The sequence below is a fragment of the Leucoraja erinacea genome, chromosome 4 (genome assembly GCF_028641065.1).
Source record: "Leucoraja erinacea ecotype New England chromosome 4, Leri_hhj_1, whole genome shotgun sequence".
NCBI lineage: Eukaryota > Metazoa > Chordata > Chondrichthyes > Rajiformes > Rajidae > Leucoraja > Leucoraja erinaceus.
The window spans coordinates 25165373-25190367 of NC_073380.1; the positions used below are offsets into that span (position 1 = coordinate 25165373).

Genomic DNA, 24995 nt, shown 5'->3' on the forward strand with positions numbered 1-24995 from the left:
TTTTAAATATATACAGGTATGTGACTTTATGAAGAAATATACACATAGATTTCAAACTATATTTTTAGATCCTTTAGAAGAAGCAATGAATATTAAGGCTGATTCACAAAAATTAATATCATACTTTTATAATAATATATTAAATAGAGAATCACCCTCAACAGAAGCATTAAGGGAAGATTGGGAACAAGAGCTAATGATAAAGATCTCGAAGGATAGATGGGAAAAGTATTTGATGAATACACATAACTGTTCTATTAATGCAAGACATAATTTAATTCAATTCAAATTATTACATAGACTATATTATTCAAAAACGAGGTTGAATAAATTTTATCCAAACGTCTCTCCCAGATGCGATAAATGTTTGTTTCAAAACGCTAATATAACACACTCATTTGTTGGATGTACAAAGTTGAATACATTTTGGAGTGATATATTTGATATATTTACAAAGATTTTCAAGTCAAGAATAGAACCCAAAACGGAATGGATTATATTTGGAATAATAGGAGAAGATACCAATTTAAATAAAGATCAAAATGTTTTTTTTAATTATGGGTTAATAATTGGAAAGAAATTGATACTTAAATTTTGGAAAAATACAACCACACCAACTGTTAAAATGTGGATTAGGAATATGATGGACATAGCACGCCTTGAAGAAATGAGACTCCGACTAATAGATAAATATGACCAATTCTTAAAGAGTTGGTCTCCTTTCATCGGCTTTTTGGAATTATGTGATGCAGCGGTGCTGTAAGGATTGCGGATTTCAGTTCATGACGCGGATAGAGCTACATCTCCGAATACAGATTTGAAAAATTCTCTTTTAAGGGGCCTTCTCTTCTATTTCTACTTTCCACTTTCTCTCTTCCTTTTTTTATTTTTTATATACACACTTCACGTTTTTCTACTCTCTACCATCTATTTTTCCACTTTTTCCCCTTTCTATTGTTTTCTTTTTCTTGTTCTGCTTACTTCCTTCTTATAACATAAAACTAGAGGTTGTACATAGAATGGATTACGGTATTACATAGTTGGCACCTAAAATTAGGTGCCACTGTACTGTTTTGTGCTGTATTAACTTCTAATAAAATAAACAAAATAAAAAAATAAAAATAAATAAATAAATAAAAAACCATAAAAGTCACCCAACATCTCTAGATAATTAATGCCCAGTGTAAGTGGTAATGATGACTCTGGGTTAGTCCATCTACCACCTGTGCTGGATATGGAGTTAGTTGTTCCCCAGCCTTGAGCACTGGCATCTGTTTGGATAACTAACGTAGGGTTAGTGATGATAATAGGGCTGAAACTATGCCAAACGTTTTTTACCCACCACTGTAGTTCAGTGGGTAACTTCCTGACACGATCATAATGACCTGTATGTTGTTTTGGTGCCTGTACCTTTGCTCTTTGTAAGTTTTGATGTTGGAATGGTCCGAATTGTGTAGCCGGAAATGCTGCTACCATTTTCCCGATTACTCTGCTACTTGTCGAATAGTTGGTCGTTCGTTGACCATTAAATTGTTGCATGATTGTGCCAATTCAACTGTTTTGTCTCTTGGCAATGTTACAGTCACGTAGACTGAATTAATTGTGAAGCCCAATTAGTCCATGATTGTGGATGGCTTCAACTTAGATTTATCTGGATGTAAGACAATCCCAGGGTTTCCAACAACTGTTTGGTAGCTGATACAGCTGACATAGTCAATTCCATGGTCTTGCCTACTATTAAGATATCTTCAAGATATGCCATGACAATATGTTTTTGTTCTTAATATTGCCAGAGCTGGTTTTGGTATCTTGGTGAATAATCTTGGGCTGATGTTAACTCATTGGGTAACGCTTTAAACTGCCATAGCTGCCCCATCCAGGCAAATTTCAGGTATCTGCGATGATCCTTGTGAATGGTACTGAATAGTAAACATCTTTAAGATCAATGCTTGCCATGAAGTATCCTTTGGAAAATAGTTGTTTGGCAGTAACAAACGTTTCCATTTTGAAATGTATATACTTAACAAACATACTTAGTGAAGTTAAGTCAATGATGATGCGACATCCACCATCTTTTTTTGGGTTTAGTGAATATATTTGATACGAATTCCAAGGGTTCATGTTTTGTTTTTCCCAATGATACCCTTTGTAATTAGTCTCACCAGTTCAGCTTGTCCCTCTTGTTTCTCTTTAACTGAGAGGGAAAATACCCTCTGGGGTGAATGTTGAACTGGTGGCAATTTTCCTAGTATGAATTGTATTTTGTATCCACTAATGCCATTGAGTATATACTGATCACTCGTGATAGACTCCCGTGCTTCTTTAAACAGGTGTAATCTCCCCCCTGTTAGTATTAAGCCCCTATTTTCTATACGCTGGTAGGAACCAGACCCACCTACCTCCATGGTTATAGGTATTTCTTCTGTTTCCTGCCGGTCCAACGAGTCTTGCACGTTGTCTGACGTGGCGGTGATGTTGGGGGGTGGCGCAATTTCCCTGGGGTCTGCTCTGGGCCCTAATCTAAAGAAGTCTTCCAGTGATAGAAGTGGACCCCGACCTTTCACCAGTCCCATATGGTAGACGTCGACTGGTGGACGCGATGGGGTGCTGCTGCTTGGGAATTATTGTTTTTGGTTTGCTTGTCCCTCATGAGACCGAAAGTTTTTTAAGGCCTCTTCCATATCCTTCATATGCTTTGTGAGGTTTTTGCCAAAGAGCAGTGGGTCTGGTTCAGTGGCTGGGGTTTTGCACAACCCTGCAAATTTAGGATTTTATGGCAGGTCTTATGATTTGTTTACGAAGGTTGTGGTCATCTCCGTATTTGTCCATGGAACGAGCAAACGATGTGATGGCTGGCGTCAGGAGCCTGAGGATCCGCTGCAGTTTTAGCTACTGGTTCCGAATATTTGCCCCAACGTGCCCCCAGTTTTAGCTGTTTACAGCCGGCACTTTAAGGGACTCACAGTTCTCTGGAGCTGTATACGTTTCTAAGGCCTCATTGACCACCTGCTCCTGTAGGGGCCTGTTGGAGAGGTGGTTAATGCTGGCCACTAGTTTGGCCTTTAACTGCCTCCTGCACGTGGGGCTGCCACGTAGCGGTCCACCACACCCAGCAGCTCTTCCTGTTCCTGCACCCCTTGCATACTCCCGACATCTTCAGCCAGCGTCCCCTCTTCTTGACTAGCCCAGTCCTGGTCACCAAAGCTACCCTCGGGTAAGGAGGAAGCAATGGACAGTGCACAAGACACTGTGGAGGGAGTGCCTGAACTCCCCCTGCGAGAGTACCCCTCACGAAGCGCGTCTCGCTGGAGCTCCTGCTCCAGGAGCCGCTCCATGCGGCTCAGGCGGCTGTCTCTCCTCCCCGTGCGGGTGGAGAGACGTCCCCGTCTGACAAGTCGGAAGCCACCGGCCGGACGCTTCTTCGGTAGCTTTACTTCCAGCCCGCTGCTCAGGCGCTAGCGGGGCTGGGCTCGGCACGGTGTCGGGGATAGCGGAGCGCCCGGTAAGCGGTCCTACCGCCTTGTTGCTGCCCCCCCCCCTAGATGGAACGCTCCTCCGTGGAGTCGAGCGGGGGACAGGTTTGTCCAAGAGCCTTTCTTCTCTGACTGAAATAAAGCAGAAGGCTCCCTGTGAAAGAAAACCCGACCTCAGGGTACTTACCTGACAGTCCGTTCTTTCACCTGTAGCGGGAGCGCCTGACTCCCGATGCGGCCGCTGTTGCACTGCTGAACGCAATGCTGCGCATGCGTGCTGAGCGGGCTCTTCACGTAGTCACTCACGTGACTCCGAAGTAAAATACTGATATCATTAAGGACTAATAGCATTCTGCAACACTGGATGAGTGGTGCCAGGTGGAGCAAATGCTCATATTGTCAAACTCCTGATCACAGAATCCATTCTTCACCTCCACTGATTTTGCAATCGTCAAAGGAATTTTCTCAATCACTTTGCCTATTGCGTTGAATTTCTCAACGCTTAACATTGGAAATTTTCTTGAAAATCTTTATTCAGTAAGAAAATAATTTCTCTCAAAATCCGATGATGGACAACACTATACAACACTTGAATTTGAATCTCGGTCGGAGGCCAGTAATAATAAGGTACACTCCATGTTAATATTCCCAGAGCAATGTATGACAATTGTTTTGACAGCACCATTTGTGCAGCAATAGCTAGATTGATTTGTTGAACTTCGGTTAAGTTGTGTTGATTAGAATTTGCAGACACACACAACCTTCCCAGCACATGATGTGTCAGATTATATATTGGGTGCCTGAATTACTGTTTATTGCCTCTGTTAATTTTTAATACGTGTGTTTCAATTATTTGTTTGGTCATTACTGTCACTTCTCTTTAAAAAAGATGCTGCTCCATTGCTGACCTGCATTGGGCCAGTAGAAATATTAGAAAGCAAATTCTGCTGCCAGATAATACTGTTTTGTTTTGTTCAGAGAAACAGTATGGAAACACACCCTTCCGTCCACCGGTCCATGCCGACCAGCGATCACCAGTACACAAGTTCTATTTTAAGCATGAGGGACAATTCACAGATGCCAATTAACATACAAACCTGCATGTCTTTGGAACCTAGAAGAGTGGTGGAGCAGGGCAAAGCATAGCAGTCCTAGTTGAACACAGATGAATGGGGTTTTTGATGGGTGGATGGTTGGACAAAGGCCAGAGATGAACACACACAAGATGTGAGACAAAAGCATTGGACAGTTGTGAATTGTGTAGCGAGAAGATTGACAACTTAGAAATTGTTTAGGAATGTAGGTAAATAGCATTCTACATTGGACGATCATATTGTTAAATTCCTGATCACAGAATCCATTATTCACCTCCACTGATTTTGCAATCAAGTCAAATTGATTTTGGAATTGAATCAAAAGAAATTTCTGAATCACTTTGCCTAAAATGTTTAATGTTAGGCGTTGAGAAATTCAACGCACTAGGCAGGGAAAGGAGAGCTGCAAGTTCAGCCAGGGCTCAGGGGAAGAGGTTCATGCCATTAGGTTATAAGCTGCCCAAATGAAATATGAGGTGCTGTTCCTTCAGATTGTGTGCAGCCTCACTCTGGCAATGGAGGAGGCCCAGCACAGAAAGGTCAGTATAGAAGTGGAAAGGGGAGTTAAAATGGTGAGCAACCAGGAGTTCCCTCAGCCCATGGCAAGTGTTTGGCAAAATGGCCGTGGAGTCTATGCTTAGCCTCACTGATGTACAGGAGACTACATCGGGAACACTGGATGTAACAGATGAGGTTGGAGAAGGTGCCTGAGCCTCTGACTCATTTGGAAGGATTGTTGGGCTCCCTGGATGGATGTGAGGGAGGAGGTATAGTGGGCAGGTGTTCCATCTCCTACAGTTGCAGGGGGAAGTATTGGGGAGGAGGGGATTTGTGTGTGAAGGGAACAGTGAACCAAGGATGGAATGGTTTCTGCAGAAGGCGGAAAGGGGTGAGGGTGGGAAAATGTGACTGGTTGTGGGTTCACTTTGGAGGTGACGGAAATGATGAAAGATGATGTGGAGGGTGGTGGGGCGAAAACATGTTCTGTCTGAGAGGAGGGGAAGCGAGAGCAGAACTACGGGATTCCAGGGTGGAAATGCCAAAGACTATAGTGCAGAGCTTTAAGGTGAGTGGAGGTAAGTTCAAAGGACGTGCAGGGCAAGTATGTTTCATATTAATCAGGCCTGGAATGTGTTGCAAATGGGGGTGGTGGAAGTAGATACATAAGTTGCCTTTTAAAAGGTTGCATGGAGGGATATGGATATGCAGGAAGAGAAAATTAACTTTGGATTGTGTTCGGCACGGATATTGAGGGTTGAAAGGCCTGCTCCTGTTCTGTGCTGTTTTATGCTGCATGAGGCAAAAGCCCTTGTTGCATTTGAAAAGTACTTTGGTATGTAGTTGAAAAGTTGTTATTCTCTGGGTTATCAACCAAATTCTGGAAAATGAGATGAGCCTGGGGAGCTGTATTTTGACCAACAGGAAAACAAAGGGCTGAAACAAATGTTTGTTTATTCCAGTAGCTCCTTTAGACTTACAGAAGGGGTTCCACAACCTGTGACCAGTGGGATCCCACAAGGATCAGTGCTGTTTGGTGGCATTGTTTACATATTAGCAACTTGGAGAAAGGAAATGAATACATGCCAATCAAATTTGTGGACGACACCAACATTTGTGGGAAGGCAAATTGTTCACAGGTATAGGAGCAGAATTAGACCATTTGGTGCATCACGTCCACTCTGCCATTCAATCTTACTCTCTCTAATCCGTTCTCCAGCCTTCTTCCCATAACCCCTGGCACCCGTGTTTACATAAATTGTGAGAAGGGTGCAGAGGTCATGTAGGTCGTGTAAATGGGCAAATGATTGCCGAAGAGAGTATAATGCGGGAAAATGCAACGTTATCCATTTTGGGAGGAACTCCTCGTGGCTTTCATTTAAATTAGGATTATGCAGTGTATCCATCTGGGATTGCTGCATAGGTGTACGACCTTCGATTTGGATGCTGGTGCGCGCAGGTAATCCTTCACGGAAAGAGATCTGACAAGAACCTAAGGATTATGTGAACAAATGTTGTTATAAAAAAATTGAAAATATTTTTGCTTTGCGTGAGGTGTATGTGAATTTTAATGCTGCTTCAAGTCATAATTACTTTTCAGACATCAAATTGTAGCTTCAAATTCACTCAAAATTTACATGCTTTGTTTTGACATTGCCTCTAAAAAAATGTTTTGATATTCAGTGGATTTTGAAATATCTTTGTTTTTATCAATCTTAAAAACGTTGATATTTCAATTCTGATCACATGTCTCTGTTTCAATTATAATTTTGTGCTTCATAGAACAATAATTCAAATTGTACTCTTGATAGCCCAGGCATCACTCCCACTGTTGCATGTACATTTTGTGGTTGCATATCTCATCAACTTCTGTATCGTCAAGGACGTGATGAGGTGGAGTTGTCTGTATGTGACTGCTTGGCCTCCTCGTGGATATGTGACAAATTGTGTCTGGCCGTCCAGCTCAGAATGTTGTAGAACTAGCCCCAAGCTTTGGAGTGAATCAAGCCACAGAGGGAGAGATCAAACGCACAGGCATCTTAACTCCTTCACATTCAATACAGTTTAGTTGAGAAATGCAGCGTGGAAACAGGCCCTTTGGTGCACCAGAGATCCCCGTACACTATTATTATGCACACTGGGGATGATTTACAATCGTCACCAAAGCCAATTACCCTACAAAACATTGAAACGGGAACACCTGGGTAAAACACATGCGGTCATGGGGAGAACGTACAGACAGCACCTGTGGTCAGGATCGAACCAGGATTGGTTGCTGTTAATCAGCAACTCTACCGTTGCACTGCTGTGCTGAACCATCTGCATACCTGCAAGAAACATCGCGTGCAGTTTTGTTTTAAACCTGCTGGCCAAGTACAAGTCTGATCCTATCCATAAATTAAAAGTTGTACTTTTTAACTTGCTGATGCTCTTGCGCAAAATTTTCAGTGTACCTGATGTGCTATCAGCTTCATCTTCACTGCATGCCAAATGTTAGTTGGAATTGATATCTGGCAGCAGCCAAAATCGGAAAAGGGGATTTCTATCCACAATGTCACCATATCTTTGTGAATGGCTTTTCCCGGGCTCGGCAATGAGTATCATTGGTTTGCAATTGTCACAAAATTTGGGTCCTCACCTATAGTAGGAAGTAATTCTCTGTTGCAAGTTGGAAGGCCATATCCTTAACAAATAATTGCCATGATCATTTACCTTTCGAAAAATATCCAACCCTCTTCTGATTTTCTGCATGTGCTGTGATATTTTCCAGGTGACTGCTTAGTGCCACTAATCCCTGCTTCACGTGAAGGTGAAAGAGATGCGTCTTCTGCACGCTCCATTGTCAGCTGGGGTGATTCCTCGCCAAAGTCTCTTGAGTTAAGAGTGTGATTTGCATCCTTTCTGAATGTATTTATGTATATGAATGGCTTCTTTTTCAGATTGATTGGAATCATAGAGCTGAGGTGCTACAGTCATGAACTAAAGTGAAGAAGAGCTCATTCATGTCATTTCCAACAACCACAACTCTGGGCTTTTCTTCCCGCTTTTGCTTTTCTAATTCCACTCCCCGTGGACATTTTTTTTTTCCATTGTACCCTCGGAAATCGGTGCAGAGGTTTTGAGGTCAAATCTCTGTTCATCTCATCAGATTTATAAACGTTTCTGCACTTGTTGACCTGACTTGCAGGTTATTTCTGGGTTGATGTATACCGATCTTTTTTTTTGTTTCACGGAACACCTTTTCCTTTCAATATCAGACACTGTTGAAGGTTAGTCCTGGGGCCCCTGGGATCAGGTCAATGCCTTATATTCCAGTTGAGAGCATATCACCAGGAAAAGGTGGAGTGTAACATATTCAAGATGTATAAGGGGTAAAACTATGTGGAATGATTGAAAATAAAACAATTTATAGGCGAATGCAGTTCTAAAAGATAAATAGTGAAACATACTTTTTAGTATATGTGTAAATGGAAGTAAAGGATAGGATTTGTACATTAATTGTGGAATGTAGAATCGATTATTTTGTAGAATTTGTTATTGTATGGTGTGCAGCAGGGAATGGTTTATGTCACAAGTCAATAGTCAATAGTCAATATTTATTACATGTCATTTGAACCTCAGTGAGGCTCAAATGAAACTCCGTTCCACAGCCATACAAACAAAGACAATTTCCTACAGATATACAAACAATTCAATTTACAGAAACATCCATCACAGTGAACCCACTGTGATGGAAGGCAAAGTCTTTTCTCTCCCCTGCACCATTTTTCTCCCGATGTTGAGGCTCCAGGCGGGCGATAATAAGTTCCACGGCCATTTTAGGCCATGCCGGGCGATGTACGGCCCCGCTCCCGGTCTAAATGTCACAAAGTTGGAGCCCCCGGCGGGCGCTGGAATGTCCCGTGGCCATTAAGCCGCGCCGGGCGATGTACGGCCCCGCTCCGGGTCATTCCAACCCCGCAACACGGGCTGGAGAAGTCGCGTTGCAGGAGCTCCGGAAAGCGGTCTCCATCCGGACCCGCGAGCTCCCGATGTTCCAGTCCACCGGACCTGCGGCTGCAGCTGGAGCCTCCGAGCTACGTGGTCGGGCCGCAGCAGCGAGCCACCACCGCTCCCCACGTTCCAAAGCCGGCCAGCCCCACGATGGAGAGTCCACAGCTCTGCGACTGGAGCCCCCAGGTCATTCCAGCTGGAGGTCGCTCCACGGTGCTAGGCCCCAACGACAACGGAGACCTGACCGGGAAAAGGTCGGGTCTCCCAGTGCAGGGAAGAGATTTTTTTTAAGTTTCCCCCTTCCCCTGCCACCCACATATACACAGTTAAAAACACTATTAACAAACACAAACAACTACATTTAACTAGACAAAAAATAAAAAAAAGACAGACAGGATGTAGGGGCCGCTGCAACAGGTGAGTCGCGCCACCACCAATCTTGTCTGACATTAAAATTGTTTGCCATGCAAACTGTTGAACAAAAATATACTGCGGAAAGAGCTGGGCATAGGGAATCAGGGGAGATTGCTTGTGCGGGCAATGCGGATTAACACAGATATCTTAATTGTTTTCCGTTCTGAAATCTCCTAGCAGAGGTTGTTCCGGAATTGTTACCATATTTCCGTGAGGTTCAGCCGTTTCATGCTTGCAGGATACATGTGTACAGGTTTATTTCCCATTCGTCAGAGCTGCAAATTCTGTGTCCTTTAAGTGATGCAGTCAGACGCAAAGGTCCACCTTCTGCAACAGCCGCCGCCAATTGTAAAAACATTGATAAGTTCTGATAGTAAAAGTGCAATGTATCATCATTTTGTTGAGCTCCAGGTGGCATTTATCAGCGATATGTTTGAATCCTTCCACCCTGAGAATCCCTGTGCTTTTTTCTGTTTGACTGCGTAAATTATCGTTATTTTCATTCATGTCATGTTCTAAAATGCCCTGTTTATGAATAAAAAAAATTATGTTTCTTTATATTAGAATAACACTGAGAGTTGTGAGGTTCAAAGCAAGTACAAGCGCAGTTTTTAAGAGTTTTGTTTTGCACTGACAATGTGTTGTTCCATTGGATTATTTTTAAAAGCATTTGGTTTCATCAGCGTTCCTTAGTAAAAAAATATATTTTCCAGTCTAGCTAAATATAATTCCAGACTGAAAAATATCTTATCCTCTCTGTTAAGTGGCAAATAGGAATGATCAATATACAACATCAATATCTTTTGAATAAATACATTTTTGAGGAGGCAATAATGTGTTTTTGTTTGCTTTGATCTGTGTTGTTAGCAGCAGAATGGTGTGCTGCTTGAGGAGCTGCAGAGGAATGAATGCACTTCAACAAGTTTCAGTCAAATTGTGTGTAATGCAAAGACAAATGTCTCAAGGCACTTCATAGGAGCGAATATTAACCTACAGAATTTGACACTAAGCCACAGAATGAAATATTGAGACCGGTAATCAAAAGCTTTGTCAGAGAGGTATTAAGGAGCGACTTAGAGAATGAGAGGCAGATGACAGGAAAGGTTTCGCCAGAGAAATCCAGAGCTGAGGACCTTGGCAGCTGAATGGGGAGCTGCCAGTGATGGAGTGAAGAAAACTGAGGCCGTTCCATACTTGACACCTGAACATTATCTTTTGTCACCAGATTTTCATTCCCATCTCAGTGGATTTAGCTCTTCACTGTAATTTGTCATTTTAAAATAATCTTGAAAATGCTTTTTTCACTCTACTCGCTTCGCCATGAGATTGAATCGATGGGATGCAGAGTAAGTGTTGTACTTGTGACCTGCTGTTCAGAGTCTGATGCAAATTATTATGAAGTGTGGTCCCTTCACAGAATTTGATACGTTGCAGTTTGTTCAGGCCCACGCACACAGCATGCGCTTAATGCAGTGCTGTGCTTAGTTGCTTTGTTCACCTGGATATGCATCTTTCATATAATTCACAGTAGGTCATTCCAATTCACTGCTGCAGAACTAACCTTGTTGGCACTGCTTGCCATCTGTTCCTTTAAAGGGCCTGTCCCACTTGGGCAGCCTAATCCGCGAGTTCTGGCGAGTTTGCCCTTGACTCATACTCGCAGCATGGTCGACACGAGGTCGTAGGAGGTCTCCATAACTCTCCTTCATGCTCGAGAGTGGTCTCTGTGTACTCGAGGCCTCAGCTAGGTCGCGGCGTTTTTAAAAATGCCCGCGAGTAAAAATAGATCGCCATGGAAAAAATCGATACTTTTTTTTACTCGTAGGTTTAGTCGTAGTAGATCATAGTAGGTTGGCATGTTAGTCGTAGGTAATCGAGGGTAGTCAAAGGTAGTCGTAGATAGTCTTCATCATAGTCGAAGGGAGGTCGAAGGAGATCGTCTTCTCTCTTCACTATTCGGTGTCCAATTTTCCCGAAGTTAGTTGTAGCTAGTCGTAGCTAGTCGAAGCTGGTCTTCAACATAGACGAAGGAGGTCTTCTACATGGTTGAAGGAGGTCTTCAACAAGTCATTTTTTCAAACTCTTCTAAACTTTCCAATTAGGTTGCCCAAGTGGGACAGCCCCTTAACAGTGAATGGTGACCCATCCCCAGAGATTTGAAGCAACATTATTCTGTATCCATACAATTCCAGCCTCTTACTTTTGAGATAACAAATTTGCCAAAATCAACTACTATGATAATTTACAGTAAGTAAAACTGACAAGTACCTGTAATTATTTTTTGGTAAACCTGGTAATACCACACCTCCTTTTACTGCTCTGGAGAACATTGTGCTACAGCTATCCTGGTGAAATTAATTGAACATTACCTGTGATTTTTAAGCATGGGAAATCCATATTTTAATTCCTTGTTGCATCATCATCCATCCAACGCAGAAGGGACTAAATCAACTAGATATCAAATATCTAGATTTAATATTGGACACAATCTTTTAGACAATAGATAATAGACAATGTGCAGAAGTAGGCCATTCGGCCCTTCGAGCCAGCACCGCCATTCAATGTGATCATGGCTGATCAATCCCAATCAGTACCCTGTACCTGCCTTCACCCCATATCCCCTGACTCCGCTATTTTTAAGAGCCCTATCTAGCTCTCTCTTGAAAGCATCCAGAGAACCCGCCTCCACCCGAGGCAGAGAATTCCACAGACTCTGTGAGAAAAAATGTTTCCTCATCTCCGTTCTAAATGGCTTACTCCTTATTCTTAAACTGTGGCCCCTAGTTCTGGATTCACCCAACATCGAGAACATGTTTCCTGCCTCGAGCGTGTCCAAACCCTTAATAATCTTATATGTTTCAACGAGATCCCTCTCATCCTTCTAAACTCCAGAGTGTACACGCCCAGCTACTCCATTCTCTCAGCATATGACAGCCCCGCCATCCCGGGAATTAACCTTGTAAACCTCCGCTGCCACTCCCTCAATAGCAAGAATGTCCTTCCTCAAATTAGGAGACCAAAACTGCACACAATACTCCAGGTGTGGTCTCACTAGGGCTCTATACAACTGCAGAACAACCTCTTTGGTCCTATATTCGATTCCTCTTGTTATAAAGGCCAACATGCCATTCACTTTCTTCACTGCCCGCTGTACCTGCATGCTTACTTTCATAGACTGATGTACAAGGACCCCCAGATCCCATTGTACTTCCCCTTTTCTCAACTTGACGCCATTTAGATATTAATCTGCCTTCCTGTTTTTCCTACCAAAGTGGATAACCTCACATTTAACTGCATTAAACTTCATCTGCCATGCATCTGCCCACTCCCCAACCTGTCCAAGTCACCCTGCATTCTCATAGCATCCTCCTCACAGTTCACACTGCCACCCAGCTTTGTGTCATCTGCAAATTTGCTAATGTTGCTTTGAATCTTTCATCCAAATCATTGATGTCTATTGTAAATAGCTGTGTCGCAGCACCAAGCCTTGCGGTACCCCACTAGTCACTGCCTGCCATTCTGAAAGGGACCCGTTAATCCCATCTCTTTGTTTCCTGGCTGTCAACCACTTCTCTACCCATTTCAGCACTCTACCCCCAATACCATGTGGCCTAATTTTGCCCACTAATCTCCTTTGTGGGACCTTATCAAATGCTTTCTGAAAGTCCAGGTACAGTACATCCACTGGCTCTCCCTTGTCCATTTTCCTAGTTACATCTTCAAAAAATTCCAGAAGATTAGTTAAGCATGATTTCCCCTTTGTAAATCCATGCTGACCCACCGTTGTCAGGCTAACTGGTTTATAATTCCCTGTTTTCTCTCTCCCGCCTTTCTTTAAAATGTTCTCAGTTAATGGGCAGGGTGTCCCGAGTGAATTGTCCTCTTAAAAGAAACAGTTGAAAAGCATCAGATTATGGAATAATCAAGATAGGATAATTGTTCAAAAAAGTCACTAATGCTTAGAAATTGGGGTCTGCCTTGTTTGGAGTATTTAGTTTAGTTTATTGTCATGTGTGCGGAGGTACAATGAAAAATGTGTTGTGTGCTAACCAGTTAGCAGAAAGACAAAACATGACTACAATCGAGCCATGCACAATGTACAGATGCATGATAAAGGGAATAAAGTAAGAAATGCTGCTTTTGGAGTAGAGTTTTAAAGGAGTGCAGTGATAGTAATGCGTGATTGCAGATCCATTTCTGTGACTAGCACACAAAGAGTCGTCTGGTTTGGGCGCCATCTTGGAGGTCATTTGCTGTTAAACAGGTCTTCCTGTTTAATTGGCTTTTCCTTACCAAAAATGTGAAATTGGGAAATTTACCTTCAATATTCTTTGATGTGCTCATCACTACAGTAAAACATAATGGTTTCTTACGCCAGCTGCCTGCAGAGATGACAATTGACATATCTTTACCAAATGGACACGTAGAAATTTTAAACATCTCACCGTACAGCACCATTAAATGTTACCATGGATTTGAGAGAAAACAAGATGAGGGGGGCATAAATCTTCATTGTGCTTGGCCACCACCCTCTCCATCCCCATCTGTTGTTTGTTAGCACAGTACAAACCCATGCAGAAGTTGGTCAAAGTCACAGTGCAGCCTGGGCTCATCACTCTGCAGTAATCGAATCGGGTATCTCTGCTGTACATGGATGCAATGTAGATGAGTAGACAAAAGCTAATGCTGGCATATGCGGAAAACTACTCACCAATGCTCCAAGGAGGACCCTTTAATTCACACCTCTTGGTTAAATTGCTGTAAGGTTTGCTTTTCATTTGCACAACAAAAGTTTTAATTTGTATTTTGTTCCTTCAATTTGTGCTAGTAAGACCGACATGGGGGTGGCTCACATTGGTTATGTCATCCACTGAAAGTATTAGATGCAGGAAAATATCAACCATGCTTGTCCAAACTGTGATGAGCCTGATTTCAACCGGAAATGACCATTCTTTTGTTAAAATACAACTTTTAGGCACAATTTCATTGGGAAAGTCTGAGCACAATCGAAAAATGGGCTCACATTTTTGTTAAATGTGACTTTACATTGTGTACTCAGTTGCTTCCCTGTGTAAACACACTGACAAGGACAATTACACCAGCTACAATTTATGTCCAAACCCGTAACAGTTGTCCAATCATTTGCCAAAATGCCGATTTTCCTTTGTTATCTAATGACATTGTCTGCAAAGTACAATTCTCTGAGAAGATTAATATCCCCATACAAGGGTACAAAGTGCTGTAATACCTCAGCAGGTCAGGCAGCAACTCTGGAGAACATGGATAGCTGATGTTTCAGATCGGGATCCTTCTTCAGACAGTCTGAGTTACTCAATTCAATTCAATTCAACTTTAATGTCATCGCACAAATACAAGTATGAGTACAACGAAATGCAGTTTTGCGTCAGTCCGTAGTAGTTGTGCATAAAGAAATTTAAAAAAAATAGAAAGAGAGAAGATACAGAATAATCAAAAAATACAGAATAATTAAACAATGGGGACGGAGGGACCAGAGAAATCTATCGGTGGGACTCCGAGTTCAGCAATGTGATTGTGTTGTTGTAGAAGCTGTTCCTCATCCTACTAGTACGTGACCTGAGGCTCCTGTACCGTCTCCCTGATGGGAGGAGGGCAAACAGTCCATGGTTGGGGTGTGAGGGGTCTTTGATGATCTTCCCAGCCCGTCTCAGACACCGTTTTCGGTGGAGGGCATCCATGGCAGGGAGCGGGGCACCGATGATGTGCTGCGCGGTTTTCACCACCCGTTGCAGTGCCTTCCTGTCCGCAGCAGTGCAGCTGCTGTACCATACCGTGAAGCAGGTGGTCAGGATACTCTCTATGGTACAGCGGTACTCCCGCACTTTGTGTCCTTTTGTGTATTAATCAGTATCTGCAGTTCCTTGTTTCTACAGTAATTTCCCCGATTTCGTAAAGTGAACTGAGGGGAAAATGCCACTTCCAGAAGCTAAGGGCAAATTACCTTGTTGATTCCGGATCTAATATTCTCTCCCTAGTCTGGGTTAGTAAACCACTGAGACTCGAACACAGGACTCCAAACCCTTCTTTTCTTGTATACCTCACCACCTCAAATCCACTCACTTGAGCCCTCAGCAGCCTCGCGTAAACAGAACAGAAGGAAAAACAACCGACACGTCCTAATGAAACGATCACCCTTATATATCCCTATACGGTAGCGAGAAAAATAACAACACAAAAGTACAGGGGGGCGAGAACCCCTACAATCCAAACACTGCACCTATTCATTACACAGAAACAAGGTAAAAACATTCAGTAAGGTAACCCCTCATAGACCAATTACAAATACCAGCGGGAAGACACAGAAACAATTAGAAACAGAAAACTCCCCTAATCAATCACAAACACGGAACAAGCGTCAGTGTATTGAAACATACCAAAAACCACTTTAGGGACGCAGACGTGGTGGCAACGGGTGGGTCACATGGGCAGAAACTTCTTGGGGATTCTTCAGAGGTCCAGACTTACTGGCACTAGCCAGGTCACATGGGTCTCCAGCACCTTGGAATGTATGGTCACTATCAGTGAAGTCCAGTCTTTCATAGACACCTGTCATTTCCCAAAGTACCCAAAGCCCTGCATATTCACAACCTGACCTCCCAATCTTCAGTTTCCACTAATGGGGTGAGGGGGAGGAGAAAGATTCTATTATTTTGCTTCGCTTGTCCCTTTCCGACAGTAAAAAAAAAATTAAATACTGAGTTTCTGACAGGGTTATTGCCCATTAGTTTTCCTACAGGACAATTGGTCTTCCTATGAAGTTTGCACAAATCCTGATAGATTGAGAATCCAGGTAAATTACTGAAGGCTTTTCAGAAAGGAATGCATCTACCTGATATTGCAATAGGTAGAGTGGTGTGTAGCTTTGATTATTTAATCAGTATGGTCAACCCATGTTCTCCTTTCGTGTCATCCCCATTGTAATGCTCAATGACTGCATTTATCTGTGAACTAGAACCTCACATTCCTTTTAAGGTCATAAGGAATAGGAATAGAATTAGGAAATTTGGTCCATCAAGTCTATTCCACCATTCAATCATGGCTGATCTATCTCCCTCCTAACCCCATTATCCTGCCTTCTCCCCATAATCAGAGTCACACTTTATTCGCCAAGTATGTTTTGCAACATACAAGGAATTTCTATGGCCAGGTCAGTCATACAATTAAAAGCAACAGATCACTCAAAAACACATTTTAACATGAACATCCACTACAGTGACACCTACACATTCCTCACTGTGATGGAAGGTGAAATAAAGTTCAAGTCCTTCCCTTAATTCTTCCTCGGTCGTGGGCCCTGAGCCTTGGTTGACGGCATGGTCTTGACTCCCGTAGCCGGCGGCGTTTGGGCCCTCTGCGTCGAGGCGATCAGCTCCCGCATCGGGGGGGGGGGGTTGTCAGCTGCCCCGCGCCAGGTGATCGAACCTCGTGTCGTGGCTGGTCAAACTTTCCGCGATGTTGGACTTTCTCGACTAGCCTCTCCCGACTGCGAGCTTGATGGTAAAGTCTGCGGTGGCCAAGGTTGGAGTGATCCCAGGCATGGGATCAGCTCCGATGTTAAGTCCGCACCCCACGATAGGGCTCAAAGTCAGTCCGAGGAGGCTTCCAGCTCCATTGATGGAAGGCCGCAAAGCGCCCGGAGAAAGTGATCCGAAAATTAATCACATCTCTGGCAATGTAAGAACTTGAGAAAAAGTTCCCCCCGATCTCCTCCCCCCTCCCCCCACATAAAATAAACCGAAGAACATTAAAACAAACTTTTAACACACTAAAAAATAACAAAACGAATGAAAAAACGAACCGCTGCCGGCAGAGCAGCCATCGCCCCAGCGCTCCTGGTGGTATATCTAGTATAACCCCTGACACCTGTACTAATAAAGAATCTATCTATTTCTGCCTTAAAAATATCCACTGACTTGGCCTCCACAGCCTTCTGTGGCAGAGAGTTCCACAGATTCACGACCCTCTGACTAAAGAAATATCTCCTCATCTACTTCCTAAAAGAACGCCCTTTAATTCTGAGGCTATGACCTCTAGTCCTAGACTCTCCCACTAGTGGAAACTTAGTTTGCTCCTCATGGTGCCTTTGCTTCCTTATGGCTACAATTCCGTCATGCTTCATGGACCTTGGCGGAGACACGAGTTTTTAAATTCTTGTCTTCCCATTTAAGTTGTTCCTTTTATCATCTTGTTGTATTTATGGGTTAGCACTGTTGGGTCGTGTGATTACAACTTCAAAGTAAAGTGAAATGACAGCTTGTGTCAAATGTGTTCTGAATCCCTTGTGCAAGTACATCAAATTTATAAGAGTTCACTTTATAATATCAAGGATTATGCTTGCAATACTCTAAGCTTTAAAGTGAATCAAAGGCTTTAAAAGTAATGTATGCTGTTCCGAGGTAAATCAGAAAACATTGGATGGACTCAGCAGGTCGGATAGCATCAGGAGAGGAAAACAAAGTTGACATTTCAGGCAGTGTCTTTTGCTCTTTTAAAGCCTGTTACATGCGATTTGTTTTTAAGTACTTTTCTGTGACGACTTTGATTGCACTGTTGTTGAACTAGTTATCATATGGAAGGTTGCTGAGCCAAGTGACACATCTCACCGCACCAGGTTTTCAAGGATGAAGTAGTATAATTGATCCTCTTGGTTCCTCCAAGCTTTCTTCTTACAACCTGTTCATACTTCAGGGTGAGCAGCAATGTTCGTCATGTTTTAAGAATAACGAAAGCTGTATGATGTTGGCACTGGAGAAAGGGTTGTTCTCTGAAGAAATGTTGTTGTCTGATATCGCCATTAAGAACTCCAAGGTCACTCATGATGTGGTGACCTTTAGATGTACAACTGTGGCTTATCATGTACATTATAAGACATAGATCATAGCACAGTAGAGCATAAGCAAGCACCTTGACTCTATCCTATCCCCCTTGGTTAAATCCCTCCCTACCTATGTTCAAGACACTTCAGACACTCTCCGTCGTCTCCGCGCATTCCATTCTATAGGCCCCCATCCTCTCATCTTTACCATGGATGTCCAGTCACTCTACACCTCCATCCCCCACCAGGATGGTCTCAAAGCCCTCCGGTTCTTCCTCGACCGGAGAACAACCTATACCCGTCCGCTGATACACTCCTCCGCCTAGCGGAGTTGGTCCTTACCCTCAATAACTTCTCGTTTGACTCCTCCCATTTCCTCCAAATACAAGGCGTAGCTATGGGCACACGCATGGGCCCCAGCTACGCCTGCCTCTTTGTAGGGTACGTCGAACAATCCTTGTTCGAGATGTACCAGGGCCCCATCCCTGCCTCTATGTCCGTTACATCGACGATTGCTTTGGTGCCACCTCCTGCACTCACACACAACTGACTGACTTCATCCACTTCACCACTAACTTCCATCCAGCACTCAAATACACCTGGACCATTTCTGACACTTCCCTAACCTCACTATCTCCATCGCAGGTGATAGACTTCTGACCGACATCCACTATAAACCTACTGACTCCCATGGCTATCTAGACTACTCTTCTTCCCACCCTGCTTCCTATAAGGACTCCATCCCCTACTCCCATTCCTCCGTCTACACCGCATCTGCTCCCAGGGTGAGGTGTTCCACACCAGGGCATCAGAAATTTCCTCATTCTTTGGGGAACGGGGGTTCCCCGCCCCTACTCTAGATGAGGCTCGCACCAGGGTTTCTTCAATACCCCGTAACACTGCTCTCTCTCCCCATCCCCCCACTAGCAACAAGGGTAGAATCCCCCTAGTCCTCACCTCTCACCCCACTAGCCGTCATATACAACAAATAGTCCTCCATCAGTTTCGCCACCTCCAACGTGACCCCACCACTAGCCACATCTTCTCATCTCCCCCCCTGTCTGCTTTCCGCAAAGACCACTCCCTCCATAACTCCCTTGTCAATTCTTCCCTTCCCTCCCGCACCATCCCTCCCTGGGCACTTTCCCTTGCAATCGCAAGAGATGCTACACTTGTCGCTTCACCACCCCCCTCGACTCCATTCAAGGACCCAAGCAGCCATTCCAGGTGCGACAGTGGTTCACCTGCATCTCCTCCAACCTCATCTATTGCATCCACTGCTCTTGATGTCAGCAGATCTATATCGGTGAGACCAAGCGTAGGTTTGGCAATCGTTTCGCCGAACACCTCCGCTCGGTCTGCATTAACTAACCTGACCTCCCGGTGGCTCAGCACTTCAACTCCCCCTCCCATTCCGTATCCGACCTCTCTCTCCTGGGCCTCCTCCATGGCCGGAGTGAGCACCACCGGAAATTGGAGGAACAGCACCTCATATTCTGCTTGGGTAGTCTGCATCCTAGTGGCATAAACATTGAATTCTCCCAATTCCGTTAGCCCTTGCTGTCTCCTCCCCTTCCTAGCTCTCCCTTAGCCCTCGGGCTCCTCCTCCTTTTTCCTTTCTTCTCCCCACCCCCACCCCCTATCAGTCTGAAGAAGGGTTTTGGCCCGAAACGTTGCCTATTTCCTTTGCTCCATAGATGCTGCTGCACCCGCTGAGTTTCTCCTGCACTTTTGTCTACCTTCGATTTTGCAGCATCTGCAGTTCCTTCTTAAACACAGCCTCCTTTGCTATCTGTGCCAAAAAACGCCGGTAGGAAGCTGCTCTTGAATCTGGCTCTTAAAGATAGTGTAGTCAGGGGATATGGGGAGAAGGCAGGAACGGGGTACTGATTGGGGATGATCAGCCATGATCACATTGAATGGCGGTGCTGGCTCGAAGGGCCGAATGGCCTACTCCTGCACCTATTGTCTATTGGTACTTTCAAGCTTTTGTATCTTCTGCCTGAGGGGAGAAGAGAGAATGACCGGGGTGAGAGTGGTCCTAGATAATGCTAGGTACTTCTCTGTGACAAGTGTATCTGGCTAGATTGGAGAATCTGGGGCTATTTTTGGAGCAGGGAACTTGCTCCCATTGGCAGATGGTTCAAGATTTAAGGTAATGAACAATAGCTAGAAGAGAAGCAATATTTTACACAAAAGAACACAAAATGCTGGAGTAACTCAGCAGGTTGGGCAGCACCTCTGGAGAACATGCATCTGTGATGTTTTCGGTAGAGACCCTTCTTCACACCCTAACTGAAATCTGGGTTCCGTCGGAACTGGGAACGATATGGACCCGAAATATCACCTATATTTTTCAAAGATGCTATCTGACCTGCTGGGTTACTCCAGCACTTTGTCTCCTTTTGTGTATTAACCAGCATCTGCAGTTCTTTGTTTCAGCGCTATATTCGGCTTGGGGATGACTGGGAATTTGATATTTAAAAATATGAAAGCGCAGTTAGTTAGTCGGAAATAATTTGCACAAAGAAAGAGCGGGGCCATGGACAAAATAGGTTGTTGGACAGGGAGCGGGCACAGAATCGGGCTGAATGGCTTCCTTCATCTTCTTAATAACTGCTTCGAAGAAGGATGTTTTGAATGAATCTAATGTGTCTGTTGACCTATTCTTTTTTTCCAGCTGTTCACGGAAGCTTCCCATTGAGGCAAACGATTAAACAGCAAAAATGTCATATGGGGCTGTTGATGGAAGCAGCTTCAGTGGACGGAATCCATTTGGAGGGTCTTCCAGACAAGGATATCAACCTTTAGGTAAAGCTTACTTCTTTATAATCTTCTTGGAATGTTTGATAGATCCTTTTCCAGATAATAATCAGACCACGTTTCTTACACATTGATTGCTTGTGCACAAATACTGGCAAGGTGTGTCATTTCATCTGCAGTAGAATACTCTAACCATTAAACCTTGAAGTAAGATCAAAGCTGATTTACCCAACGTCTGACACACTGACTTTGTGAGGGAGCTTTGCATCATGGAAATATCACTGCTTTTCTCACAATAATTGTTCATGCCTCAGGTTACATTCTTATATTTAAAAGAGTTATTCTCTCACAATTCCTATTTGAAACTCGGCTCCAGATCTGGTTCATAACATGCAACTGAGAGTTTATTGTGTGTGTTTTCAGTATTATGCAAAATCAACCTTCTTTCCATCATTGGTCTGTTCTGCTGGGAAAGAGCCAACACTGCAAGAGTTATTATCTTCAGTTCAGCCAGGGATAGCGAAGTGGAGGTGGTGAATGTGAACATGAAGACATAGCCAGAACGTCTTGGAGCATTGCTTAATTTAGACACGCAATTTCTGCTTGCTGATATAAAGTGCCACGTTTGGATGCCTGGTACACTGTGTAACTAGAAATTAAATTATCAATTTACAAAACATTCTCTCATTTCGTGAGTTGATCTCTGAAAGAGATTTGACCATAAAATGGTGGAAGCATATTTGCGTTGAATCCTTTGAATCAAAATTAGGTAGGTTTCAGAAATAATTTATCTATATATTACTAAAATTCTCATCATGTTTGTGTGTGTTGCATGTGTGTGCTTGAGATCCCAAAACTTTGCCAAAACGGTACACGATAGTGCTACAATTTTTGGCCCACCTTACTCACCATTGTTGTGTGATGTAAATGAAACACAGTTTCATGTAAATGAAAAACGTTTTGTTCAGATTTATGTTATACTAGACTAAGTGGGACCCGTTGGGTCCCATGTTCATACGGGAGGGCTGGTCCCCCAACACAATATTCCACCTCTCCACCAATTCCAATATTGGTGGCCAGTGGAGGGGGGGCTTTCTGGAGCACTAGTATGGGTCTTGTGGACTGAAGGGACTGGTTTCCAGAGGGCTAGTATGGACATTGTGGTCCGAATGGATTCTTGGGCTGGCAGCTCAGTCACTCAAACCTGGTGTGCTGGCAGCTCACTCACTCACAGTTGGTGAGCTGGCAGTTGAATCATGGCCATTCCTTGAAATTCCATTTCTAGCCAGGTGCAAGGCCACCAAATCCAAGTGCAGTTTCCTACCACTTCAAGCAGGGTGCAAGGCCACCAAATTCAAGTGCACTGTCATACCACTTCAAGCAGGGTGGAAGGCCACCAAATTCAAGTGCAATTTCCTACCACTTCAAGCAGGGTGCAATGACACCAAGTTCAAATGCAGTTTCATACCATTTCAAGCAGGGTGCAAGGCCACCAAATTCAAATGCAGTTTCATGCCATTTCAAGCAGCGTGCAAGGCCACCAAATTAAAAGCAGTTTCCTACCATTTCAAGCAGGGTGCAAGGCCTCCAAATTCGTGCAATTTCCTACCACTTCAAGCAGGGTGCAAATTCAAATGCAATTTCATACCATTTCAAGCAGGGCGCAAGGCCACTAAATTCAAGTGCAGTTTCATATAGTTTCAAGCAGGGTGCAAGGCCACTAAATTCAAGTGCAGTTTCATACCGTTTCAAGCAGGGTGCAAGGCCACCAAAGACAGAGAGTCGTGACCTCTCCCTCTCCCTCTCCCTCTCCCTCTCCCATCTTGCAGAGTCTGAAGCACGGCCACACTTCGGGTATTTTTATAGTCCCGCCCACCTCCCACCGGAAAGGGCGTGGCCTTCCTGGCATGATTGACAGGAGAGAGTATCTCCAACCCCATTTTCAAACCAACCACATTTTAATTTTCAAACTTCATTTTCAAATCACATTTTCATTTTTAAACCACATTAAGGGCACTCACAGGTCAGTAAAACCACACTCACAATTTAGTAGACATGCGTTCAGAGTTCAGTGTTATTCACAGATGTTTTGGACAAAGACCCATCATTTATTTAATTGCCTCTGTACTCCACAATTTGAGATTTGCAATAGAAAAAAAATCACATGTGGTTAAACGGCACATTGTCAGATTTTAATAAAGGCCATTTATATACATTTTGGTTTCACCATGTATAAATTCAGTAATGTTTATACATAGAAACTAAATTCCAGAGCACAAGAGAGACATTGAAATAGGATGGAATAAAATGACAACTAGAGTTACAGACCACACTACCATCAGTTACTGAAGTTGACATCCCTGACCCCCTGAGCACTGGTGCTGCCAACCTCCCTGTCCGTAAAGCTTACTGCTTGATAGCTTATGTTTCTAGTACCACGAATAAAATAGGAGCAGTGCTTAATGTCTAAAGGGCCTGTCCCACTGCTGCGACCTAATTTGCGAGTTTAGAAGAGTTTGCCATCGCGTTATACTTGCAGCATGGTCGACACGAGGTCCTAGGAGGTCTTTGTAAATCTCTTTTCATGCTCGAGAGTAGTCCCCGCGTACTCGAGGGCTCAGTTAGGTTGGGGTGTTTTTTTCAACATGCTGATAAATGCCCGCGAGTTAAAAAAGGTCGCCATGGAAAAAAAAAATCAATATTATTTTAGTCGAGGTAGGTCGTAGTAGGTCGTAATGGTATCGTAGGTAATCGAAGGCAATCAAAGATAATCGAAGGCAGTTGAAGGTAAAGCTCGTTGAGAAAAAAAAGGTAAGTAAACCGACCGGTAATGTTAAATGCCCGCTAAACTTTATTAAAAGTTGTCTGCTTCTTAAAAGTGTCTCCACTCCTTCTCCCCCCCTCTATCCTCCCTTCTCTCCCCCCACACCCCCCGCTCCGCACTCTCTAAAAGACTTACCGTAACTGTGCCAGCCGTCTTTTACCTTCCTGTTCATCGCGGGTGTGAATTTCAGACAGCACTCCCCCGCTTTCCCTGGCCCCCGCCTTTGCGATGTGTTTGTGCGTGTGTGTGTATGTGCAGATGGTCGATCTGGCTCGCGGTTTCATCGTTGACGGTCGATCCAGCTCAAGGTTTTTTCAGACGAGTGCCCTCGAGCTTGAAGGTCAAAGACACTCGCTGAAAAGTTGCGTTAATAAAAATTATAATAAAAATCCAATTATACATAACACAATAAGAACATGGAAACAAATAAAACAGAATTTAAAATTAAGAAACCTATATCTTTTAATACCAATAGTCAATAATCCATCGTTTAAACCATCAATCATAGACAAATCATTTATACAATGGGAAAGAATGGGAATTAAAACGCTCGAAGATCTGTATGAATTGGGAAATTTACTATCATTTCAACAACTACAACTGAAATATAATTTGAAAAATAACCAATATTTTAAATATCTTCAAATTTGTGATTATCTGAAAAAACACACAAAAGACTATCATAATATGCCTTCCGACTTATTGGATGAAGCAATGAAGACCAAGGCGGAATCAGCTAATTTAATATCGTACCTATATAATATCATTTTAAACATAGAAATACCCACAACAGATGGAATTAGAAAAGATTGGGAACAAGAATTAGCTATAAAAATCTCAAAAGAGACCTGGGATAATCATTTACTACAGGTGCATAAATGTTCGATCAACGTACGACATACGCTCATCCAATTTAAAACATTACATAGATTATATTATTCAAAAACTAAATTAAATAAAATCTTCCCTAATGTTTCACCAATCTGTGATAAATGCCTGTGTCAAGAAGCTACCATAGCGCACTCTTTTGTTTTTTGTACAAAAATCCAAAAATTCTGGTATGAAATATTTGATATTTTTTC

At 43.3% G+C, this 24995-nt stretch overlaps 1 protein-coding gene across 2 annotated transcripts in view; it reads left to right on the plus strand.

Moving 5' to 3' along the window:
- Nucleotides 1-24995, plus strand: part of tsnare1 (T-SNARE Domain Containing 1) — a 776868-nt gene that overhangs the window by 138455 nt on the left and 613418 nt on the right. For both annotated transcript variants that reach the window (XM_055633878.1, XM_055633879.1), the window contains one exon: nt 21007-21137. In XM_055633878.1, the coding sequence (XP_055489853.1) occupies nt 21053-21137 (85 nt within the window). In that variant the 5' untranslated portion in view covers nt 21007-21052. The remainder of the gene's footprint in view (nt 1-21006; nt 21138-24995) is intronic.